We start from the raw sequence: 21,971 nt of genomic DNA, 5'->3' as shown, positions 1-21,971 counted from the left end.
GGTAGATAGGAAAGGCTACAGTATATGCTGCAAAAATTTAATTAAAAATCATTTAACTATGCAAACTTTTCTTTCTTCTTTTGATACACAATTGTCTATCAACTTGCATCACTTTGCAAGTGTAAATCCTGTGTATCATGTTAATCCAAGAGCTGAGTGATAGCAATTATTTTCATAGAGTAGGCCTGCACAATGGTCTATGTGCTTGTTAAGGGACCTGTCACAAAGAGGATGCTTTGCCATCGTGTGTGTGAGTGCACGAGAGAGGGAGAGGAAGAGGTGCGTGCGTGATGGCAAGTGTTACAGTTGAATAGTTTAACAAAACCGTTTTAAAATAGTTCTTAGGCTATTTAAGCATGCAATTTGTGTTCATGTGTAGGCTATAAGCTACACTTTTGAGAGCCTAAAAGGCACGTTAATAGCCAGCTCATGACGCGATTTTGTTCAGGTCGGATTAAATTACGGTTGGCCCTGGGTGCATGTAGTCTTTTCTGACAGTCCGTTTCAAAAAGGAGCAATTCGACTTTTTGACATTCGATATGGCATAATTTAGGATACTGTACTATGTCCGCCGAGGTGTCCCGTTATTCACAATTAACGAACGAGGCGGAGGCAGAGAACTCCCGACGCGCAGCACCCGAGTTTGTGGGCTAACTAGTAAACAGCATCAGTAACGTGCATCAATCGGGAATTCGCTAAATGAAGGAAGTGGGTGCTTTACTTATTGATCCGGATCAAAGAGACAATAGCTTACAAAGTGGTGTTTTTGTAACTTCAGTGTAGATGATTGTAATTCACTGCAACTTCAGCAATGTAGGCTACCTTCCTTACCTTCAAAAAATAGCTCCGTAGGCTACAGCTGAAGCCCAGTCTGCCTCAGTGAAAATCCTAAACTTTGTCTGTGTTCAGTCTTTGATCCTGATTGGCTGCATTCATGCTAACTAACAAATCAGACTGTGTAGTGGGCGGGACAATGCTCTTGACCACAGAGTAGCAAATGCAGGGAGTGAGAGACGCTTTACAGACAAAATAGCGCGTTTCATTTTTTATCCATTTCAATATCGGCTTATCGGTGGAAAAAATGACCGATACCGATTATTATAAAAATGCTAAATTTCGGCCCTAATAATCGGCCGATAATTGGTCGACCCCTATTTGTAAGTGTAGGGTAAGGTTGGGCGATGTCCCCTAAATTGGCATTTGACGATGTGTACAGTAAAACACTGTGATGGACGATGATGGGGGGGGGTATACGATATGTCTGTACATAGTGGACAGCTAAGAAAGACATACTGACCAGGCCACCGAAGTTGTGTGGAAGATCTGCTCCAAGAAAATCGTCGTGAAAGAAGGATAGACAATCAATCTGAACACTTGTGTGAACACGCATGTGCACCAACCAGCGGAATATTACACATTGCCAGCCTTCGCTGGGCCTAGCAAAAAAGCTACTTAAGACTACTATCGTGGTCACTCATTTAAAATCTTCAGTAGTATGCTATGCAGCATCCCACGTTATCAGGCTACCGTCTATGCTGACTATGAGGGCGGCGGGAAGTGAAAGTAAAGGGCTGCGATCGCGCAGTCCAGGCTATAGGAGGGCGAAGTAAAAAAACGTTTACAAATAATGAATCCAGATTACCACTCCGCTGCTGTCTGGGACTTTTGCCAAATGCATGAAATACAAGCCTTACAGTGAAAGACGGATAGGCTACCTTCTGATCCTGTAATTAACGAAAGAAATGGTTTATTTTAACACCGGGGAAGAAGGACACATTTGGCGCTCGATGTAGCCTCGCAAAAATATTTGAGCGCTAGATTGTCCTAGTCGTAGCCTAACAATAATAATTCAGCCTTTAAAGTAGGCTCAATTTCATTTCCAGGGATGTTTTATGTTTGATGTTTTAGCCTGTTACAGCAGAAATTAGTGACTGGCATGTGGGGGCGTGGCATCACAATGGTTGCTTCCCATCGTGATGTCTGTCAACCATCACGATAGTGTAGGGCATATTTGTAATATTGACAATTACTTGTACAGATCATTTTTAGTTACAAATAATTTCTACAAGTTTCAAAATGTGATACACACGTACAAAACATTTGAATCTAATATTCTTCCATAAAAAATCTATTGTAATAACATCACTTGATTTTTTCTGCATTGCAATTGCAAATTGCAAAAAAAAGAACACAGCATATGATCCTTGATTTTTCTGCACTGGAAATGTATGGGGAAAAAATATAAAATTGCATCTCAATTATTTGGTAAGTAGTATTCAATCCACTATTTTTCAACCTTAAACATTCAGACTGCCGAAAATTCAGGTTGAAAAAATTTACTGTTGGGCACAATTTACCAGGGGATTTAAACCTCTTAGGGTTTCATAGAAATATGTCTATTTAAGTGACCAATGTTTAAAATGTGCAAATTGTTAAATCAAATTCACCTCAAATTTCCTGATATTGAGGAAGAAATTGGCTGATAACGTTAGCAATAACTAGCTAATGTCAACTACACATCTTCAGAGAAACATGGCCAACTATCTGACTTCAATTGTTAAAAAATACAATCGTATGGACATTTTAGGATATGTATATGTAGATTCATATGTGGGACAAATAAAGGTGTAACTTGTCTGTAGGTGATGGTATGAAATGTCTTAGCGATAGCTTGTTTAATTTAGCTTAACAGTTGTAGACCCATCACAAAGAGTCTTTGCCCATTGACTTTTGTTAATCTGTTAGTAAACTGGAAATTGCAAAGCCTACAAATGTAATACAAGTCCAGATCTCACTAATTCACAGCTCTTACTCCAACCACATATTGTTACTTTTACTTTTTTGGGGGTTGTTTAAGATGGGTCATTATGTTAGTTCATTATGGTTTGTATAATATTGTTTTATTTTCATTAGGCTGTTGATTAATTTGACATTGTTTTTTATTATTGATATTCTCCTTAATGTAGTCTTACCATGTTATTGTTTTTTATATTATTGATTGAATGGACATTATTGTTTATTATTGCTTTTTTTCCCTCATTTTCATTGTTTATTTCATTAGGCTATTGATTGAATTGACTGTTTATTATTGCTATTCTCCTTATTATACTGTAGAAAGTGTCGTTGCCAGCTTTTAGCTCCCTGCTATTCTAAAGAATGTTCTATCTGGAAGTTTTGATAACCATATTACATGTAATATACTAACAAACTAAGGCATTTCTCTTCTTCTCTTCTCTGACCTTTTGTATATGTACATGTTTTCTACAAAAAAAATGATTGCATTTATTCCACTGGATTCCAAAAAACTGGAACCCAATAGCAAGATAGGCCACTCAATTCTGAATCAAAAGCAAGTACAACTCTTCACAAATTATATTAAATTGAACGAATCTTTACATTAACCACCTTAGTATCATCACATTTTTGTAACTTTGATACAGATAGTATACACATATATGAGAACTCAGAACATAACATGATATCTTTAGAGACTCAGAACACAAGGGCACACAAGTCAAAAATAACAAAACCTTTAGAACTGTCCCTAAAGAACAAGTTTCAATGTGTTGTTGCTGGGTCAGGACTTTACATACAATGGCAAACATGTTCTTTACGTTGGTCAGGTATAAAAGTAAGGGTTAAACCGTCAGGATGTCAGTGCATCACTCGTGAATGCTCAGTACTGGGACACAGCCACATCCAACATCAACATGGGAAAGGTAACACCAAAGGCCAACTCTCTTCCCTATACGACTGTGACAATCCAAATTCAGAACTTCTTATTTTTAATCACAAATTGTTAGTTATAAGTTATTGATAATGATATCAGGTTAGATCTACAGTTAAACTATACTTTAACTGCTTTATCTCATTTATTGGGCTTATTTCATTTATTTGTGATCATTATGATTTCAGATCGTCTTCTACGAGAACAAGAACTTCCAGGGTCGCTCCTATGAGTGCATGGGAGACTGCTCTGATATGCACTCTCATCTCAGCCGCTGCCAATCCTGCAGGGTGGAGAGTGGCTGCTTCATGGTCTACGACCGTCCCAACTTCATGGGTAACCAGTACTTCATGAGGAGGGGCGAGTACTCTGACTACATGAACATGTTTGGTTGGAATGACTGCATCAGATCCTGCCGCATGATCCCCATGGTAAATAAATTAATAATTTTTATTATTATTATTATGAGTATTATTATTATAATGACTATAAAGAACTAAACTTTTTGTGACATCTTATGTCTGCAGCACAGAGGACAGTTCAGAATGAGGATCTATGAGAGGGAGAACTTTGGTGGACAGATGATGGAGCTGATGGACGACTGTGACTCCATCATGGACCGTTACCGTATGTCTGACTGCCAGTCCTGCAATGTTATGGATGGCCACTGGCTCATGTATGAGCAGCCCCACTTCAGAGGCAGAATGATGTACATGAGGCCTGGCGAGTACAGAAGCTTCAGGGAGATGGGAATGAACAACATGAGGTTCATGAGCATGAGGCGCATCACTGATATGATGTAAATGTTTTTTTGTTTTTTTCCATAATTTCTGGGTGGAACAATGGGTATAATAATGACTCAAATAAAATCTTACCCATTTTACAATGAGGGATGTCTGATATCTTTTGAAGCCGTCTATATATTTTTCACTGGTTTCCTACATCACACTCCCTAACACTCAAGACCTGAAACTAATAACTTATACAATGATATTCCGAGGGGTGGGTAGTAACACGTTACAAGTGACGCACATGAGTAAAAAAATATTTTTTCAAGGAACGACAACTTTCCTTATTCCTTTTTCAAAAGTGTACTTCTACTCTTACTCAAGTACATTTTTAATCTAGTAATCCACTCCATACTCGGCTACATTTTCAATTGCCTTTCGTTACGAGTACAAGTTTATTATCAGAGGAGAAAGTATCTCGAGGGAGAAAAGCGCACCTCTCTCTTGGTGCACAACCGCGTAGGAGAACAGAAACAGGGCTTCAGAATATATTGTTACGTTGTCCCACGATCATAAAAGTAATGACTGGCCTATGTAGAATCAATCAGACCATGTTGTAGCCTACTACACAGAAGTACAGGTAGATATTCTATATCTAACAGCTCAGTTAACGCAATGACGTCCTGCCAGCTGCTGCATCTTCTGGTGAGACTGCCAGAGTAGCAACGAGACGAGAGGTATGACACGACACAGAAACTTTCATCTATATTAATTTCGGGCCAGCATCGTTCAACAACACATTGGACAAGGAAAGTTGGCCTACAACTTAATTTACAAGCAAATCAATTGCACTGGAAATCGAGCACACAAGTTAGAAAAAACCTAGAATTCGTTTTATGTAGCCTCAATGTTGCAGGACATGACAGAGACGGTCTGCTGAGAAAACAGATAGCCTATTATGTCGCTCTGTCCGAGTGGATATGACTAGGCTACCCATAATATACAGTAGCTGTATGGTGAAGTATAAACAGACTTCTAGCTACGCAAAGCAGAAGAATCAGCTGCCAATGGTTTGGAAGAGACTGCTTTTGTATTCGTAGCCACTTAAAGCTTATTCTGGCTATGACAAGATAGCCTTCAAATTCAAATAATATTGAAGTATATTAAATAAAATACAACCCCAAAACAGAAAAAGTTGGGACATTGTGTAAAATGTGAATAAAAACAAAATGTAATAATCTGCAAATCTCTTAAACTCATATTTAATTGCAAAAAGGACACAGACAACATATCAAATGTTGAAAATAACAAATTTGACTATTAAATTTCGACTTTGATACCAGCAACATGTTTCAAAAAAAGTTGGGACAGGGTAAAATGCTGGAAAAGTTGTGTAATGATAAAGAAAACAAAAGGAAGAATGTTTCACAACTAATTAGGGTAAGTGGCAACATGATTGGGTATGAAAAAGAGCATCCCAGAGAGGTAGGGTCTCTTAGAAGTAAAGATGTAGGGGTATTCATCACTCTGCGTAAACTTGTGCACACAAATGATGAAACAATGTCATTTTAATGCTTCTTGACATATTTGGGGAGTTAATCATCTACAGGACATAATATTATTAAAATATTCAGAGAATCCAGAGAAATCTTTGCAAACAAGGGATAGAGCTGAAAAACACATTGGATGGCCGTGGTCTTTTGGACCTCAAATGGCACTGCATCAACGCCAGACCTGTTTCCAGACCTGTCATTGTATGGGCTCAGGAAAACCTCTGATAACCATTGTCGAGGGTGCACAGTTTGATACTCATTTCAAAAACTGCAGCCAAAATTGTAACAGCTAAAACAGTTTGCCATTATTTATGTATACAGGTTTTGAGCAACATATACTGCCATCCAGGCAATGTCTTTTCCAGGGACTACCTTGAATATTTCAGGAAAACAATGCAAAAATTAATTCTGCACATATTTAAATAGTATTTCTCCATAGAGGAAGAGTTCAGAGTAATTGTACTTTTACTTGAGTATACATTTTCAGTACTCTACCCCATACCTGCCATACCTGGGGGGTGTCAGTGTTTGCACAGAATAAGTGTTTGCATATTTAACATGTTTCATACACTCTTTGCAACACTGCATTTTGGTCGTTGCTTTTACATTACTGAAACACATGCCAGTTATGTATCAACCAACTTCAAAACTCCAAAGCTGCTGTCAAATTAAGTTCCGAGGACAATATGTCAATAACAGTTCATGTGGTGTGTTAATCACAAAATTTCTTCCCTAACAATTTGACAACAGCTAGTTGTGAAGTAGGCTATTCAACTAGTCTGCTTGCTTGCTAGACTCCGTGGCTGGGTTTGGGTTGCCAGGTTTTATGACAAAAAGGTTTAAGGTGAAAGGTGAAATTAAGTGATTGTGTATGTGTAGGGTGTATTTGTGTATAGGGTGTACATACACAAACTGGCAACCTGGGAAATGTCAGACTAACAGAAAAAATGAATGGATCAGTGATTTAAAAATTTGGATGGTCATGCAAATTACGGGAGTTTTCCGCGAGAAATAACAAAACGGGAGTGCGCCAGGAGATGACCTATTTCTAGTAATATTCTAGTTATTAATGATTAAAGGATGGGCTGTCCTGGGTTGGGTTATAAATCAGCTAACAAGCTACAACATGCATATAGTCCAGTGCTGAATCTATGCTTAACCTGGGTCACCATGGGGTCAACCGGATTCACCAACTCCTCGTTCTAAAAAAAAGTTATCGAAGAAAAAAATGGCATGTTGACTTACATGATTTAAATAGAAAACGTTAGCTAATATATAACATTAGCTTTAATGACCGTTAGCTTGCTAATTATTAATTAGCTAATGCCAACTACACATGTTCAGTGTAACATAGCAAACTATCTGACCTTACTTGTTCAAAAAACAACCGTATTGACATTTTAGAAGACGCAGATGTATGGGTCTTCTAAAATGTATGGGGCAAATAAAGTTAAAATTAATTTTAGTCATTTTTGTCAAACAGTCCAATATTTTTAAGGCTTTTCCTCTGACCTCTTGAACCCAGGGCCGTGTTAACCTGTTGGGCAACATGGGTTGCAGACAGAGTTGTGGACTCGAGTCACATGACTTGGACTCAAGTCAGACTCGAGTCATGAATTTGATGACTTTAGACTCGACTTGACAAAATCTAAAAAGACTTGCAACTCGACTTGGACTTTAACATCAGTGATTTGTGACTTCACTTGGACTTGACCCTTCTGACTTGAAAAGACTTGCTACTTTCCTCGAACCAAAAGATTAAAGTGTGTTCACACGACACTGACCGCTCTATCTCCTTTTGCACTTGTGTGCATCTGTGTGCATGACGTGTGTGTGGCACGACATCCAATCAAATTAGATCCACGTTGTTTCAATCTGACAGACCGTTTGATAATATTAGACTCACCCTCAGTTACGGTCTCTTTCAGCCTGGCATTGTCTTCGTTATTAGGCTACTACGAATCCAGCAACATTCACTTCTCTAACATTTAACTTGTTTAACTTTAAGATTATATGACGTGTAGGCTAGTATGAGATTTAGGCCTACTTCCCCATCGATAATGTGTAAATTGCCATCATTTACGATGCACAAACAAGGCTGGTTATAATGAATCAAACTTGCCAAGAACCAAGACACGAAAGGGTAGCCGTTCACAATGTCACTGGCTATGCTCCTAGCTATTTGATGTTTGGTAGGCATGTGCGCTTACCAGTAGATCTTCTTTGGGGAACCAGACAACCTGCAGCGTTTCTCAAACTGGAGACATGCCAGGTGGGGTGACATGCTGACGTGAAAAACAGTTTTTTTTTTTAAATTGATTTTTTATCTGTAGCCTAGGCCCAGGTAGCACCCGATGCGCAATGGATGCACTGTGTTATTAATAGGAAAGCGCTCGTGTCAAGGCAGCTTAGTTGGTCACAGCCTGAATTAGATTTTGAACGAGGTTGTGAGAGTGGTGATTTTCATCAAGACCCAGCCCTTAAAACCGCGTCTATTCTCCGCACTTTGCGAGGAGATGGGAGCTGACCAAAAGGCAGTACTGTTTCGCAGCGAGGCAAGGTGGCTTTCCCGCAACACTTTCCCGAGGTTTCTTTGGCTACTGGTCAGGATTATCATGGATGCTGTTAAGGTGCTACTAACTTTTACTTTTGTGCAAACGCTTCTGGCCTGTTTGCATTTGCAACAACTGCTCTACATGGAGGAGCAGAGGCGAAGGATCGCACAGAGGTCAGCATTTTTACTGCTCGTGTTAGTCGTTGGTGTCGATTCTGAGGATTTTGATTGGCCAGCATGGCTTTATTCCTTTCCCTACACTGCCACCCATATGTTTGGCATAGTTATTATGGCGCTCGACAGCGTATTTATGCGGGTTGATGTAAATGACAAGTTTTTTGAAAACAATGTTGTGTGCACGATGTTATTATTGAAAACGGAGGGGGGGAAATATTAGTTTCTCTAAATACCCGGCTATGTGTAAATGTGGCGTAAAGCCTTCTGCAATCGCAACCCAAAATTAGCAGAAACAAACACAAAAAATACCTAACTGCTCCCTACACACTAACCCTACGTGTGGTGTGCAGAGCTTGGTAGTAGGTCCTATCCATGTGTGCATGCATGCGTGTGTATCAGCTTGGCAGGAGCCCTTAGAGAGCGGTCAACATACCTGTGGCGTGCTGGCACTCCCTGCCCGGTACTCCTCTGTGTAGCTGGACCAGCCCAAGCTGTTTTGGCTTTTAAGTTCAAGTTTTTCTTTATCTTTAAAGTGGTGTCAAATCCAAAAGTAATCCAACGCAAAAGGTTGTCCTAATGCCACAGCTCATGTGGCTACAAACGGAAGGGGAGATCTTGTGCCATGCTCCTCCAGCAGGCCTCAAAAACCAATTGTGTCTGTGTTAGAGTGCGGATCGGGCCGCAAATTTCTGTCCGAACCCGGCCCGCGTCCGACAGAGTTGCGTCCGAACCCGACAGGCATTTTCATTTTTGTGTCCGAACCCGACCCGAGCCCGACGCAGATGACGCCTCAGTTATTCCATACCTCCAAAGAATGTATGAAGATTATACGATTAAACATGTTTTAACTTCACATGCGTGTGGTTCTAGGAATCGTACTACTCTGTGTCACTTACGTTCGGTGGTGGTGTAACGTGCAGCGAGACGGTATAAGAAAGGAATTACATTCTTGCGTGTTCGCAGGTTCGCTTCCCATACGAAGTATTAAGGCTACATTGTTTATCACCTTGATAATGGCATTTTTAGTTATAATCTTTGATGAAAGACATATGTCTACTGCTGATAAAGGGTCATGCACATTTGGTAGGTTGTTTAGTGACAGCTTTGCCAGTGGGCTATATTATATCTGATGCAAGCCAAAGGATAATTATTCTGTAGCCTAGGCAGCTAATAAGTAAAACTGCTTCATGTGTCGACGATTGTTCATGAATGTCAAATCAACTGTGTGCTACACAGATCAAGAACTAGGCATAAATTGAATTGAAACACTTTGGGACTTATGGGAGATAATAGGCTATTATGTTGATACTAATTTATTTTATGACCACCTACACCTAGACAATAATTTGGAGTGAACTCTTTTAATATAAGAACGTAGGCTATAGATAGTTTTGAATATATGGCAAAGTTGTTTTTGAGTTTATACTATTTATTCATTCATTCACTCGTTTTGTTTAAGCATAGACTGTAGGTTATCAAAGGTGAAGGTGAAGCCAATCAAACTCGCAATTGATTTAAAACCATTAGCAATGTTGTTTTAAATGTATGCTTTCATTATTCTCCAATTTCTGTAGGCAATCTATTTTTTTCTCTCGATGTTAAATTTGATGACTTTCGATGAAAATCCTGTAGATGGCGCTTGCCTATCGAACAGAAATCATCTAGTATTGTCTTAATTTTACGACATATATTGTCTTTTTGTCAATCTACTGTTTTGGTCTACTTTTCTACCTGTGCACGAGTAGAGATGAAGCTGAACTAAACCTCGCTTGAATAAACAAGGCCAAGATGCCACTAACTTGAGTTAATGGAACGGCTTCAGCCCCAAGTGAAAGTCTACGCTAGTTCAAGCCAGGCTATTTCTGATAAGCGCCGCCTTCATTAGCGAGGTTGATGGAATACCCCCCAGAGCGGTAGATAAAACTGAGAGAGGCATGTATTAGGCTACATGTATATTATTATTATTTTTTTTTTTAATTTATTTAATTTTTTTAGAGTGAGTGACATACATTTTGAGTTTAACGTTAAAGGAAACGTTTTAAAATAAAGACCTATTTCTTTACACAGTCAAAAGTCTTCCTAGTAGATATTTTACTTCACAACACAGGTAAGCACCCTAAATGCAGTTCAGCCACTGACCTAGCCTGCTAATGCTATCGGAATAGATTGTTATGGTTTGAATTAGTGTTGTCACGATTTACAAAATTATGACTTCGATACGATACCTGCCATAAATATCACGATGCTCGATACTGAAACGATACTACGGCGAAAAGATATCTGGAAAAGAAAGGACTCATACCTCCTCCAAGTGTATTGAGTCATTTGTGTTGAATTCGGTGCACTTTTGTAGTGTGAAGGTAAATTCTGGGTTCTAAACTTCCTACATAATTATTATTTTATAGTCAGTAAAATAATAGGCCTACTTTGTGTGATTAAGTCCTTTTATTTTTTGTTATAGTTCATTTACATTGTGTTGTTTTGCCAATAAAGTAGCTTTAAATAGCCAAACTAGGCTAGATCAAGGTCAGTGTTGAAATTACTGCATGCAAATCACTGAATGCTATGCAGAGGGGCCTAATCTTTAGGCCATCTGATGTACAGTATAGGCTTCCCTAGGCCTTCCCGTGTTCATGGGATTTCTTTGACAGTTGCAAAGGGAAAAATGTGAATTGTACCAGAATTCCTACAGAAGCAGAGAATGCGTGCTGCAAGACTTCTCCGGTAATGAGCGCTCGGCTACATTACAGCCACTCGGACAAAAGACATGTAAAAAATATATGTTTTGAAAACTAGCATTAAACTGGATTCGATCCCCCAAAAGCAACACACACGTGCCTCTCTCCATCCTGATTCCCTACTCTTTGAGCCAACTAATATGTTGCGCGAATCAATTAACTATTGTAGGCTACCATTAATTAATAATGTAGGCAACACCCAGGTAACATGTTGTCCAGGCTATCTGAAACAAGGGGTTGCCTCTCATCTACAACAACTGGTTACCTTGGGCTGCTACAGTCGTCAGTGCATGGTGCACAGTAGGCCTATGCTACTCTTTGTGGTTGATCAACTAAAAATAAAAGATGTATTTGGTGATGACGTTATTGTAGGCCTAGTAGACCTAAATTCTGAGAAATTAACTCATTGAGTGCCTTTTAATTACGAAACTAGACACTCTAACACACCTAACTCTGTGATGAATGCAAATGGAAATATATGACGATTGAAAACTCATGAAAACGCACTGGACATTTTATGTCCGCTTTGGGTCGAATCAGTGACGCATGCACGTCAGGTCAAAACCAGGCCATTTTCGTGGGTCTATCACTAGGTGGCAGTCTCGCCAGGTCTCGCTGATCACTTCCCGGAAAGTTTACACAAGTAAGTAACAGGCAAAACTTCATTTTTCATGAAAGACGTTATATCTCCATTTCTAGAAAAAAAACAGCGATTTTGATGAAAACTAGCTACTGTTTAGCTTGGGATTTCTCAGGAACAGAGGCGTGTAGAAATACACGGTTTGCACCCACCGAGAGCTTAAAGTCTCACCTTTTAAACGAGCCGTTGTATGTGTTCATAGCTATAACACAGAATATGCTGTGGCTGTACAAAAATCATCAACAATGGTCTAGATTGCTGGCACTCTAGGACAAAGCTCCCGAAAACAGCTTGGCATTCAATGAGTTAAATGGTACGAGAAACGATCTACATAGCGCACCAGACCGCAATGTCTTCAAGGGTTGAATGAAGGAAGTTTGCAAAAATTAGTGTATTTTTCAAGTCAATAAACATTCTTAATTTTCGAATGTCTTTGTCAGGGAACATCTGACTTTTAAAAACCATAGGCCTGGTAGTCGCTCAGACAAGGAGTTATAAGATAAAGGCAATACCATTTGTGTCACCTAATGCAGTTCAGTGAATTAGCAAGACACCATCAAAAGCCAACAATCATAAAAAGCACCTGTGTGCGCGCTCTCTCCCCTGCGCATGAAGTTGTCTGCGTGTTGTAGGCTAGATTTGCGTGAGTTCTTTCTATCTGCTTTACTTTTGTGAGTTGCGACTACCTAGGCTATGTTATAGACGTTCTATGTACCAGGTACCAGTGTTCAGCTGTGTCACAAAACAATAAGCTTTGTCAGACTACTTTTAAAATGATATTCAGGGCTATATATTTTAAACATTCAGGGCTGAAGACCCGACAAAGCCTTGCGTTGCATTCTTCAGGTGGGAAGTGTCAGGAATTTTCATAAGAGATGCTCTCATTGGTGGTTAGTATATGGAGTAGGGAATTGACAGCAACATATCCAATCACATTATGAGAGATGCTGAATTTAACATAAACTGCGATGTTTGATTTGAAATTAATGTAAATTTAGCCGGGACTGTAAGCTGGCACACGTGGGTGCTGGATGTTTTCAGTGGGTGCCCGAGAGACGGAGCACCCACGGTATCGGCGCCTATGACAAGCGTATCTCGCGGTTGCATCCATTACAAACAAACATGCAATGTGAACGTCTGGGATTGGGGAGAGCACTAAATGCTCTTCTGAATAAGCCTTTAAATGAAAAACACTCTTTAATAATCAAAAAAATAAACGCTTATGTCGTTATCTCTATCATCGTTGCACTCGGAGAAATCCAGAATGTTTAATTTGTCCTGCGTTACTTTTACGGCTACAAATGGGATTCACTCGCCGTTAACCAAATATTTCTTTATCATGGGACCGTGTCCAATCACGCACAATATGTGTCGAGGCAGGAGGTACCATTCGTAAGTGTGACATCACAGTATATGAGGGCACCTGCGGTCATATATGAATGCTGGGTCAATAATGGGCTAGGACACCCAGAGTATGGAGATACAGTGTATGGCCATATAAGGGAAGAAAACAAGTGCTTGTGCATACATTTCAAGTGCCGGTAAAGCTGGCACCAAGTACGGCCTGTGAAAGACGGTTTGGTTACATCCAGCATGTAAAACCGGGCAAATGTGTGGATGGAAGTCCACCCTTCTGCCCTGCAGATATCGTTCACAGACACGCCTTTGTAGAGAGCCCATGAAGATGACACCCCCCTGTGTGGAGTCCAGTTTAAGGCTCCTGTAGGCCATTTCAATGGCCTCCACTATCCAGTGTGCCAGTCTGCTCTTGGAGAGGGCCTTGCCCCATGAGGCTGACCCATGACACACAAACAGTTGGTCACAGCACCTGAACTCTTAAACTTAAAGCAAGGGGATGCGAGGCCCTGTGCGAACTTGACAGATGCAAGGCCCTTTTCACTTACGTGCATGAAATCATGCGATAGCTTACTTTACACATAGCCAAGGCTACCGTCGGTGTATTTTAATAGTAGCCTAGCCTAATAAGCTACACCAGCTTGCCTTTAAGAGGGGAAATTCAATTGTATAGCCTATAACATTAGCTGAGTCACATATTTGGCCATATGGTGTTTATCATAAGCTACATCACAAAACCAAATAGTGTAACAAAGGCGAACACTTTAACAGGGGGAATTAATTGGGCATGAATCATTGTGCTGAAAGGTATTTGTCAATGAGCAGAAACACACACGACATTCAAACTATTGATAAGATGTACTGGTCTGTATCTATAGGCTAACATTGGACAAATAAATTACACTGACTCGCCATATCCTGACTCAGGAAAAAAAACATTTTCTTGCTTTGCCGCAAACTCAGCAATGAAATCATAGGCCAGTTTGCAGGTAGCCTAACGTATTTTTCATAGAAGGGAGAGCCCAGTCTCTCCTGTGACATGGAGGTGCTAAATAGTTTTAATAGCCTGTTCAACTTCGAAAAGCTTTGTTCACCCGATGCCAGTCACTGATCGCAATTTCAAAGTTCGAAAGCTTCATCTTTTAAGTTTTAAGTGCAGTGGCCCCTATCTGCCCCTTTGGAATTATATCTCTCGAGCCTATTATAAGGTCCAGTGCGTTATGTCCTGGGATTCGGATGTGCTCAAAAAAGAAAAGAAAAAACACTTTTTTTATAGATGGTTATGAGGAGCAATGTGAGAGAAAATTTGATGATCATTGATCGTTGTTTTGAGACGTTATGCCTTTTCCATAGGCGCCAGTGAAGGAGATTGAAGAATGACCATTTTTTTATACCTAAAATATTTCTTAACTACGTAAACTCAGTGTCTAAAAACTCAGTGTCATTCAGACTTAACCCTCTTGTTGTTTTTTTATTATCTTTTTTATTGTCGTTTGAACGTTGGCAAGCAGGCATGTTCTTGGTTGCAATTTAAGTGAAATTTCTACAGTAGGCCTACAACATGCTGTTAGGGCTGGGCTACTGTCAATGTACTTGTACAGGTAAATGTTCAACAATTGCTGGTGTACAGATTATATAATCAATTAGCTAAATCATTTGTCCAGCTGTTTAAAAAAAATGTTAGGTGCTACATTCAAACGCAAAAGGTGCTTTGATATATTTTTCGCTTGAACGTCGGGCAAGCAGGCATGCTTTGGTTGCAATGAATGAGGATAATTGCTTTTTTTTTGCATTATTTTGAATATGACTCGCCCAGTCTCAACAGCACGCTTTTTTCCACACGCTAAGTTCTAACACACATAGGCCTATCCCTCCCCTTTCTCTCTCTCCATCCCTGCACACGGTGCTTTCTTAAAGGAGCTGCACCATTTTACAACAATTGCATCTACATTTTCATATTAGAATGTTTTGTCAAGTGTAAGCTTAAACTACCGTGATCAATTTAAGTTCCCGTGCCCCCGCTGCGTCATGGAAGCAGTAAGTCAGTCGCATCAAAATTAGTAGTGGCACCCAAGTGACACCTTGTGGTTGTTTGTGTCAACTGCAGTTTGTGCCATTTCTGCTGAGAAAATGGGGTGCGTGATTCATGAAGGAACCCGTCCAAACTTAACGGGGACCCACTGTAGTTCTATCCAAGTAGAGGTGCAGTGCGCGTACTGGGCATAGTTTATGCAATGTCTCTTCTTTCACCGAAGCGAAGGGCGGTGGAGAAAAACTCGCCAGCTCAATCACCTGACTCTGGAGAGGAGCTGTAATCACCTTGGGGATAAAAGATGGGTTAGGGTACAGCACCACCTTTTCACCCCCTGCTGAGAAGCGTAAGCAAGATGGATGCACCAAAAGTGCATGTATTTCACTTACCCGCTTGGCAGAGGCCAGCGCCACCAAAAGCGCGGTCTTTAGGGAGAGTGTTTTTGTGTCCACTGACTGGAGGGGCTCAAAGGGCAGCTCCGTCAATGCACGTAGAACTACTGTCAAATCCCATGTCGGGAAGAGAACAGGTCGGGACACTTTAAGGCATCGCACTCCCGCCATGAAGCGCGTAACCAAGGGGTGGGTGCCAGGGCTGGCACCTCCAATGCTAAAGTGACACGCAGAAATAGCCGCCACATACACCTTTATAGTAGAGGCGGCTTTACCTTGGTCCAATAATTCCTGGAGAAAATTCAGGATCACTATGACCGAGCACTGGAAGGGGTCATGACCCCTGGCAGAGCACCACTGGTCAAAAATACCATGGAATACCAAATGTGGAAAACGCTCTAGCACTTTGAATAGTTTTTACCACTGCACCAGACAGGCCTGTCTCGGCCAGTTTTACCCTTTCAGCTGCCAGGCTGCTAGTTTCCATAGCGCCGGCCGCGGATGCCAAATCGTGCCGTGGCCCTGTGTCAGGAGATCCCGATGCAGTGGAATCTCCCATGGTGTGCCCACCGCCTGCAAAGGTCTGCAAACCAAGGCTGGTTGGGCCACCTCGGGGCGACTAGGATGAGTGACTGGTGTTCCTCTCTCACTCTGGCCAGAACATGTGGAAGGAGGGCCACTGGTGGGAAGGCCTACAGCCGGCCGACGGGCCAGGGGTGTGCCAGTGCATCCACCCCCAATGGGGGGCTGTCCCCTCCCAGGGAAAACCGTAGGGGACATTGTGTGTTCTGTCGTGACGCAAACAGGTCGACATCGGCCTTGACAAAACGCGTCCAAATCTCCTCCACTACCTGAGGGTGTAGCCGCCAGTCCACTGCACGTGGATTGCCCCTGGACAGATGATCTGCACCCACATTGATGCGCCCCGGAATATGCACTGCTCGGAGGGAGAGGATACCATTCCTCTCTGTCCATAAAAGAAGACGGTTCGCCACCTGAAATAGAGGACGGGACCGTATCCCTCCCTGTCGGTTGATGTAAGCGAGGGCAGACGTGTTGTCTGTCCTGATGAGCACGTGCTGGCCCCTCAACATCGGCAGAAAACGTTGGAGGGCCAACCACACTGTGAGGAGCTCCAAAACGTTTATGTGCAACATGGACTGGGTCGGCGACCAGAGCCCATTCACTGCCACACCCTCGCATATCGCCCCCCAACCGGAGGTGGAGGTGCGTCCGGAGGTGCGTCCGTTGTCACTATCGTCACTATCTATCGTGCGACCGTGCCCAGTGGGGCGCCCCTTAAGAGAAATTCTTTCTTTCTCCATATTGACAGAGCCGTCATGCACCGGGGGGTGACTAACACCCGGCGGTGTCTGTCCCTGCATGAGTGTAGTTTTTGGTAACCGTACCACATTTGAAAATGTCTCATGCGAAGCAGGCCTATAGGCATTGCTACCGCTGCCGCAGCCATCATGCCAAGTAAAATTTGGCACTGTAGAGATGTCACATGTTTACCCCATGTGAACATCTTGACTGCTGTCTGCAAATTCCCCATCCGTTCCTGGGACAAGCGAATGCGCATTTCCCTGGAATTCAGTTTTATCCCCAGAAATACAGCAGACTGGGCTGGTGTGAGTACACTCTTGATGATGTGATTCACAATAAAACCCAGCCCCTCCAAATGGGCCACAGTCATGGCAACATGAAGAGAGGCTTCTGCTTCTGAGCTGGCACACAGTAACCCGTTGTCGAGATACTGGTAAATTCGCACCCCCTGGTGGCGTAACGGCGCTAGCGCAGCTTCGAGGCATCATGTGAACACATAGGGGGAGAGGGCCAACCCAAAGGGCAGAATCCTGTACTCGTATGCTTGGCCTTTGAACGCAAAGCGTAGAAATTTCCTGTGTCTGACGTGAATGGGTACGTGAAAGTAGGCAGACTTCAGATCTAGGATTACAAACCAATCGTTTTTGCGAATGCACCCAACTAAACGATGTGGAGTGAGTATTCGAAATTTCCGCGTCATTAAACATTTGTTCAGTGACCTTCTAGTTCTAGTAGGTCTAGTATTGGGCGCCAGCTTTTGTCTTTTTTGGGGACCAAAAGATATTTGCTGTAAAACCCTTTTGCCATCTCGTGTTTTGGAACACTTTGTATAGCTCCGCTTTGGAGAAGTGAGGTTATCTCGTCCTGTAGGACGTGTGCTTGAGTGTCTGGGACAGATGACTCTAACTCGCTCATGAAACGCGGGGGAGGGCGTGCAAAATTCAGCAAGTACCCCTTCGTTACCGTTCTCAGGACCCAGGGGCTTACAGCGCATGCACGCCAAGCCTCTGCATTCTGTGCCAAAGCGGGGAAAATTAGTTTCATGTCCGCTCCCTTTATTGCCGAATGAGGGAGGGTCAGAATTTTGTTTTCCCTGTGCAGGGGGCTCGTGAGAGCGGCGGTGCAAGGGGGGGCTACTATTCTTGTCTGTGGAGGGGAGGGGGGGCAAAGCTTTCTTTGACAAAGCAAACATTTGACTGGGCATGAGATTGGGCAGGTCAAAAGTGTATGTGGGCATATGTTCGGGCATATAGATGGGCGAACTGAATGTGCTTGTGTACTTAATTTTGTGTGATGTGTTTTTGTGCACTTTTCTTTGGCTGTGTCCAGGGAAAGAAAAGGTCTCTTTGGTGGGAACGGATGGCTGCACTTCCACGTCCCCCTCCTCTTCACTCGCGTTCTAGGGCTGTGTTGGACGCTCCGTGGAGCTCTGCCTGGAGCGCGGTTGTCTCGCCTCTGCAGGTTCTGTTGTGGCACAATGAAAGCACCCATGTTACGTCCTATTGCCAGTGCAGCACACCTTGTAAGCCGGAGAGAAAGGTCCGCAGCTTTCCTCAGCTCAGTCACCACCTCCAGATCCCTACGCGACTCGGCCAACTCCGTGAGAAGTTTGGACTGGTATCGCTGGAGTAAGGCCTGGGTGTTGATAGCGCAAGCCGCTTGACCAGCCGCTAGATAGGCCTTCTCGGTGATCACAGTTTGCTGCTTACCCGCACGGGAGGGCAGCACAGGCTTCTTTCCTATCCTCATGGTTGGAGCCGCGGGGCTTAGGTAGCTAGCTACTGCATCCTCGACTGGCGGGAAACTGAGGTAGCCTAGCTTGTTAGCCTTGTCCACATCCAGAAAGGCATCGAAGCCACGAACCGGGGAGCGGGCCGAAAAAGGGTTATCCCAGAATTTTGTCAGTTCCCTGTGAACATCTGGGAAGAGCGGAGTTGGGGCGGGTCCTGAAACAGGGGGCGCACCGAAAAATTCACCATCCAATAGAGAAGCCACCCGAGCGGGCGGCTCGGCCGCCGGTATGCCTAACTTAGCTGCAGCACGTTGGGCTAGTTCGCGTGTTGGGCTAGCTCGCGCTCAGTGATCAAGACGTTTCTTGATTCTCGCTAGGGGCATGGAGGCGCAGGCCCGACAGGGGTCTTCCTCGTCCTTGAATGCCGCCTCAGCGTGAGCTCTACCCAAGCAGTCGAGGCAGCGGCGGTGCTGGTTGTCCCCCTTCGCCCTGGGATGACCGCATTGGTAGTCGAGACATGTTGAAGTCGAAACGAAACCGTTGCCACTCAAAGCTAGTGAACTCACACCGGCTGTCACGAGTTAGAAGCCACACGGTAGGAAACTAACTTCTGAACTTTGAAATGCTAAGCACTGCAAGTACGAGCTGTTGGACATTCAAACGCGAAGCGATTAAGAAGACAGAGGGATGGGCGTCAGTAGTATTATAGTAGCGCCAGAGGGCGGGCTCTAGACTGATGCTTCCATCTGCCATTCGGCGTGATTGTAGTACTGAGCTTCGATTGGATCATCTGGCGATCAATCAAGTCCCATGAGTAATAGGTCGCAGTTCCTGCGATAGGGAACCCTTCTTTACCATTCTGAGGTTAGGTGGCTTTCACGGGGCAAGGTCCTTACACAGTTGTTTGAGTTGCGAAGCGAGGTGCGCACATGGGTGGATTATGAACTTTCGGGTCCCTGGGCCCAGATGTATTAAGGGCCCCCCCACTAATTGTCATATATTTGGGAGGGGGGGTCCTCCCCCAGAATTTTTTTAATTTGTTTGATGTGATTTCCTGTATTTTGGTGCATTTTAGGGATGGCCAATACTAAATTCAATCAGATTCACAGCCTACATCCTGATTTGTTGATATTGAGGCAATGATTCCATGCAAAGGCTTGGGCTTCAGGGCCCCCTGACCCCTTGGGCACCTGGGCCTGGGCCCGGTAGGCCCGTGCAGTAATCCATCCCTGGGTGCGCACCTTCCTCTCGGACGCAAACTCCGCTTTTGCGCACCATCTCACTGATTCGGAATGGGTAGCCCGTCTTGCTTATTTGTCATGCATATTCGACAAATTAAACACGCTCAACCTGTCACTACAAGGCCTCAACACTAACATCCTGACCCTCTCGGACAAAGTGAATGCTTTCACAAAGAAGTTGCAGCGTTGGGCAGTGCGTGCGGAGAGTGGGGATTTTAAGATGTTTTCGGAGCTGCATGACTTTTTGGAGGAGGATGACGTGAATGTCAATTCATTGAAAGCCTCCATCAAAGTTCACCTCCAAAGCCTCCTCGACAATATTTTCTGACGGAAAACGTGGAGAACTTTGATTGGATACGACAACCATTCACCAGCTGCTCTTCAAATGATCTGTCATCTGAGCTCGAAGATGCGCTGCTTAAGCTATCCAGTGGCCGAACCATACAGACATCGTTTGCCTCAAAAACACTGGATGAATTCTGGCTGTTGCCATGTCTGTTGCCCAGGAATACCCCGGATTATCCAAGGCTGCCATGGACATTCTAACGCCTTTCGGGTCGACCTATCTGTGCGAGAAGACATTTTCGTCCCTGGCATATATAAAAAATAAATACAGATGTCGGCTTAGCACCGTGGAGGAAAATCTCTGTGTCGCCGTATGCAGCATTCCTCCTAGAATTAGCTTGCTATGTTCACGGAAGCAGGCCCACCCTTCCCATTGAAATTGTTAAATATAGTAGGCTAGGCCTAAACCAGAAAAGGGAAATAAAAAAAATATCGTATTGTTATCGCCATACATATAATTGATGTAACGTTGTAGGCCTAATGGTCTATGTGTGTGTGTGTGTGTGCGCGCCCGCTCCACGCACATAGCGTTCTGATCTGATATGGCGGCAGCTTGTTTAATCGTGATTGTTTAATTTTTCTCTGTTCTTGTTCATATGGAGTACATTTTAAGGCTAAGGACTTAAAATGGGTTTTGGGAAAGTGGGGTCGCTAGACCTTTCCATACTTTTTTGTGGGGTCGCCAGACAAAAAGTTTAAGAAGCACTGATCTATCCTGCAGTTTCCCCTCGTGTGTTAAAGTTTCAAATGAATACATTATCTCCTTGGGACAGGCCCGTTTGAGTCTTGGAAAATACTTTTCTATTTGCATCTGGATTGAGATGATTAGAACCTAGCAGTCAATTTGAATGCAACAGTTTTGAACTATTCGTGCAGCGTGCTAATGATGCTAACCGGATTTAATAGCAATTTAGCAAGTCGTCTTCCACGATTGTGAATGTTGAATGGATTATGTGCATGCTGAAGAGGGATGCACCTGTTGAGACGGAGAGAGAGAGAGAGAGAGAGAGAGCACGGGGCAAGGACTCAAGTCTGTGTTGAGGTAGGCCTACTTCTATCGCCTACTCTGGTAGAGTTGCACATACTAGCAACAATGCAAGATATATTTAGCCTATTTATTTATGGCAGCCGTGGCCTACTGGTTAGCGCTTCGGACTTGTAACTGGAGGGTTGCCGGTTCGAACCCCGACCAGTAGGCATGGCTGAAGTGCCCTTGAGCAAGGCACCTAACCCCTCACTGCTCCCAAGCGCCGCTGTTGTTCCAGGCAGCTCACTGCGCCGGGATTAGTGTATGCTTCACCTCACTGTGTGTGCAGAGTGTGTTTCACTAATTCACAGATTGGGATAAATGCAGAGACCAAATTTCCCTCACGGGATCAAAACAGTGTATATATACTTACTTATACGTAAGGCGGGAGGTGTGAGTTGCT

General features: G+C 43.1%; 2 protein-coding genes across 7 annotated transcripts in view; one reads left to right on the top strand and one right to left on the bottom strand.

Annotated features, from left to right (window-relative positions):
* Window positions 1-21,971, bottom strand: part of LOC125292710 (gamma-crystallin M2-like) — a 238,608-nt gene that overhangs the window by 78,570 nt on the left and 138,067 nt on the right. The gene's annotated exons all lie outside the window — the stretch shown is intronic.
* On the top strand, window positions 3,661-4,610 carry LOC125292708 (gamma-crystallin M3-like). The gene is made up of 3 exons (XM_048240137.1): window positions 3,661-3,719; window positions 3,916-4,158; window positions 4,255-4,610. Exons 1-3 carry the CDS (start codon window positions 3,711-3,713, stop codon window positions 4,528-4,530), a joined length of 528 nt encoding a protein of 175 aa, XP_048096094.1. The 5' UTR covers window positions 3,661-3,710; the 3' UTR covers window positions 4,531-4,610.

This window comes from Alosa alosa, chromosome 3 (assembly GCF_017589495.1).
Source record: "Alosa alosa isolate M-15738 ecotype Scorff River chromosome 3, AALO_Geno_1.1, whole genome shotgun sequence".
NCBI classification, from domain to species: Eukaryota; Metazoa; Chordata; class Actinopteri; order Clupeiformes; family Clupeidae; genus Alosa; species Alosa alosa.
The sequence above is the reverse complement of the archived record's forward strand: the minus strand, read 5'-3'. Positions and strand labels throughout refer to the sequence as shown.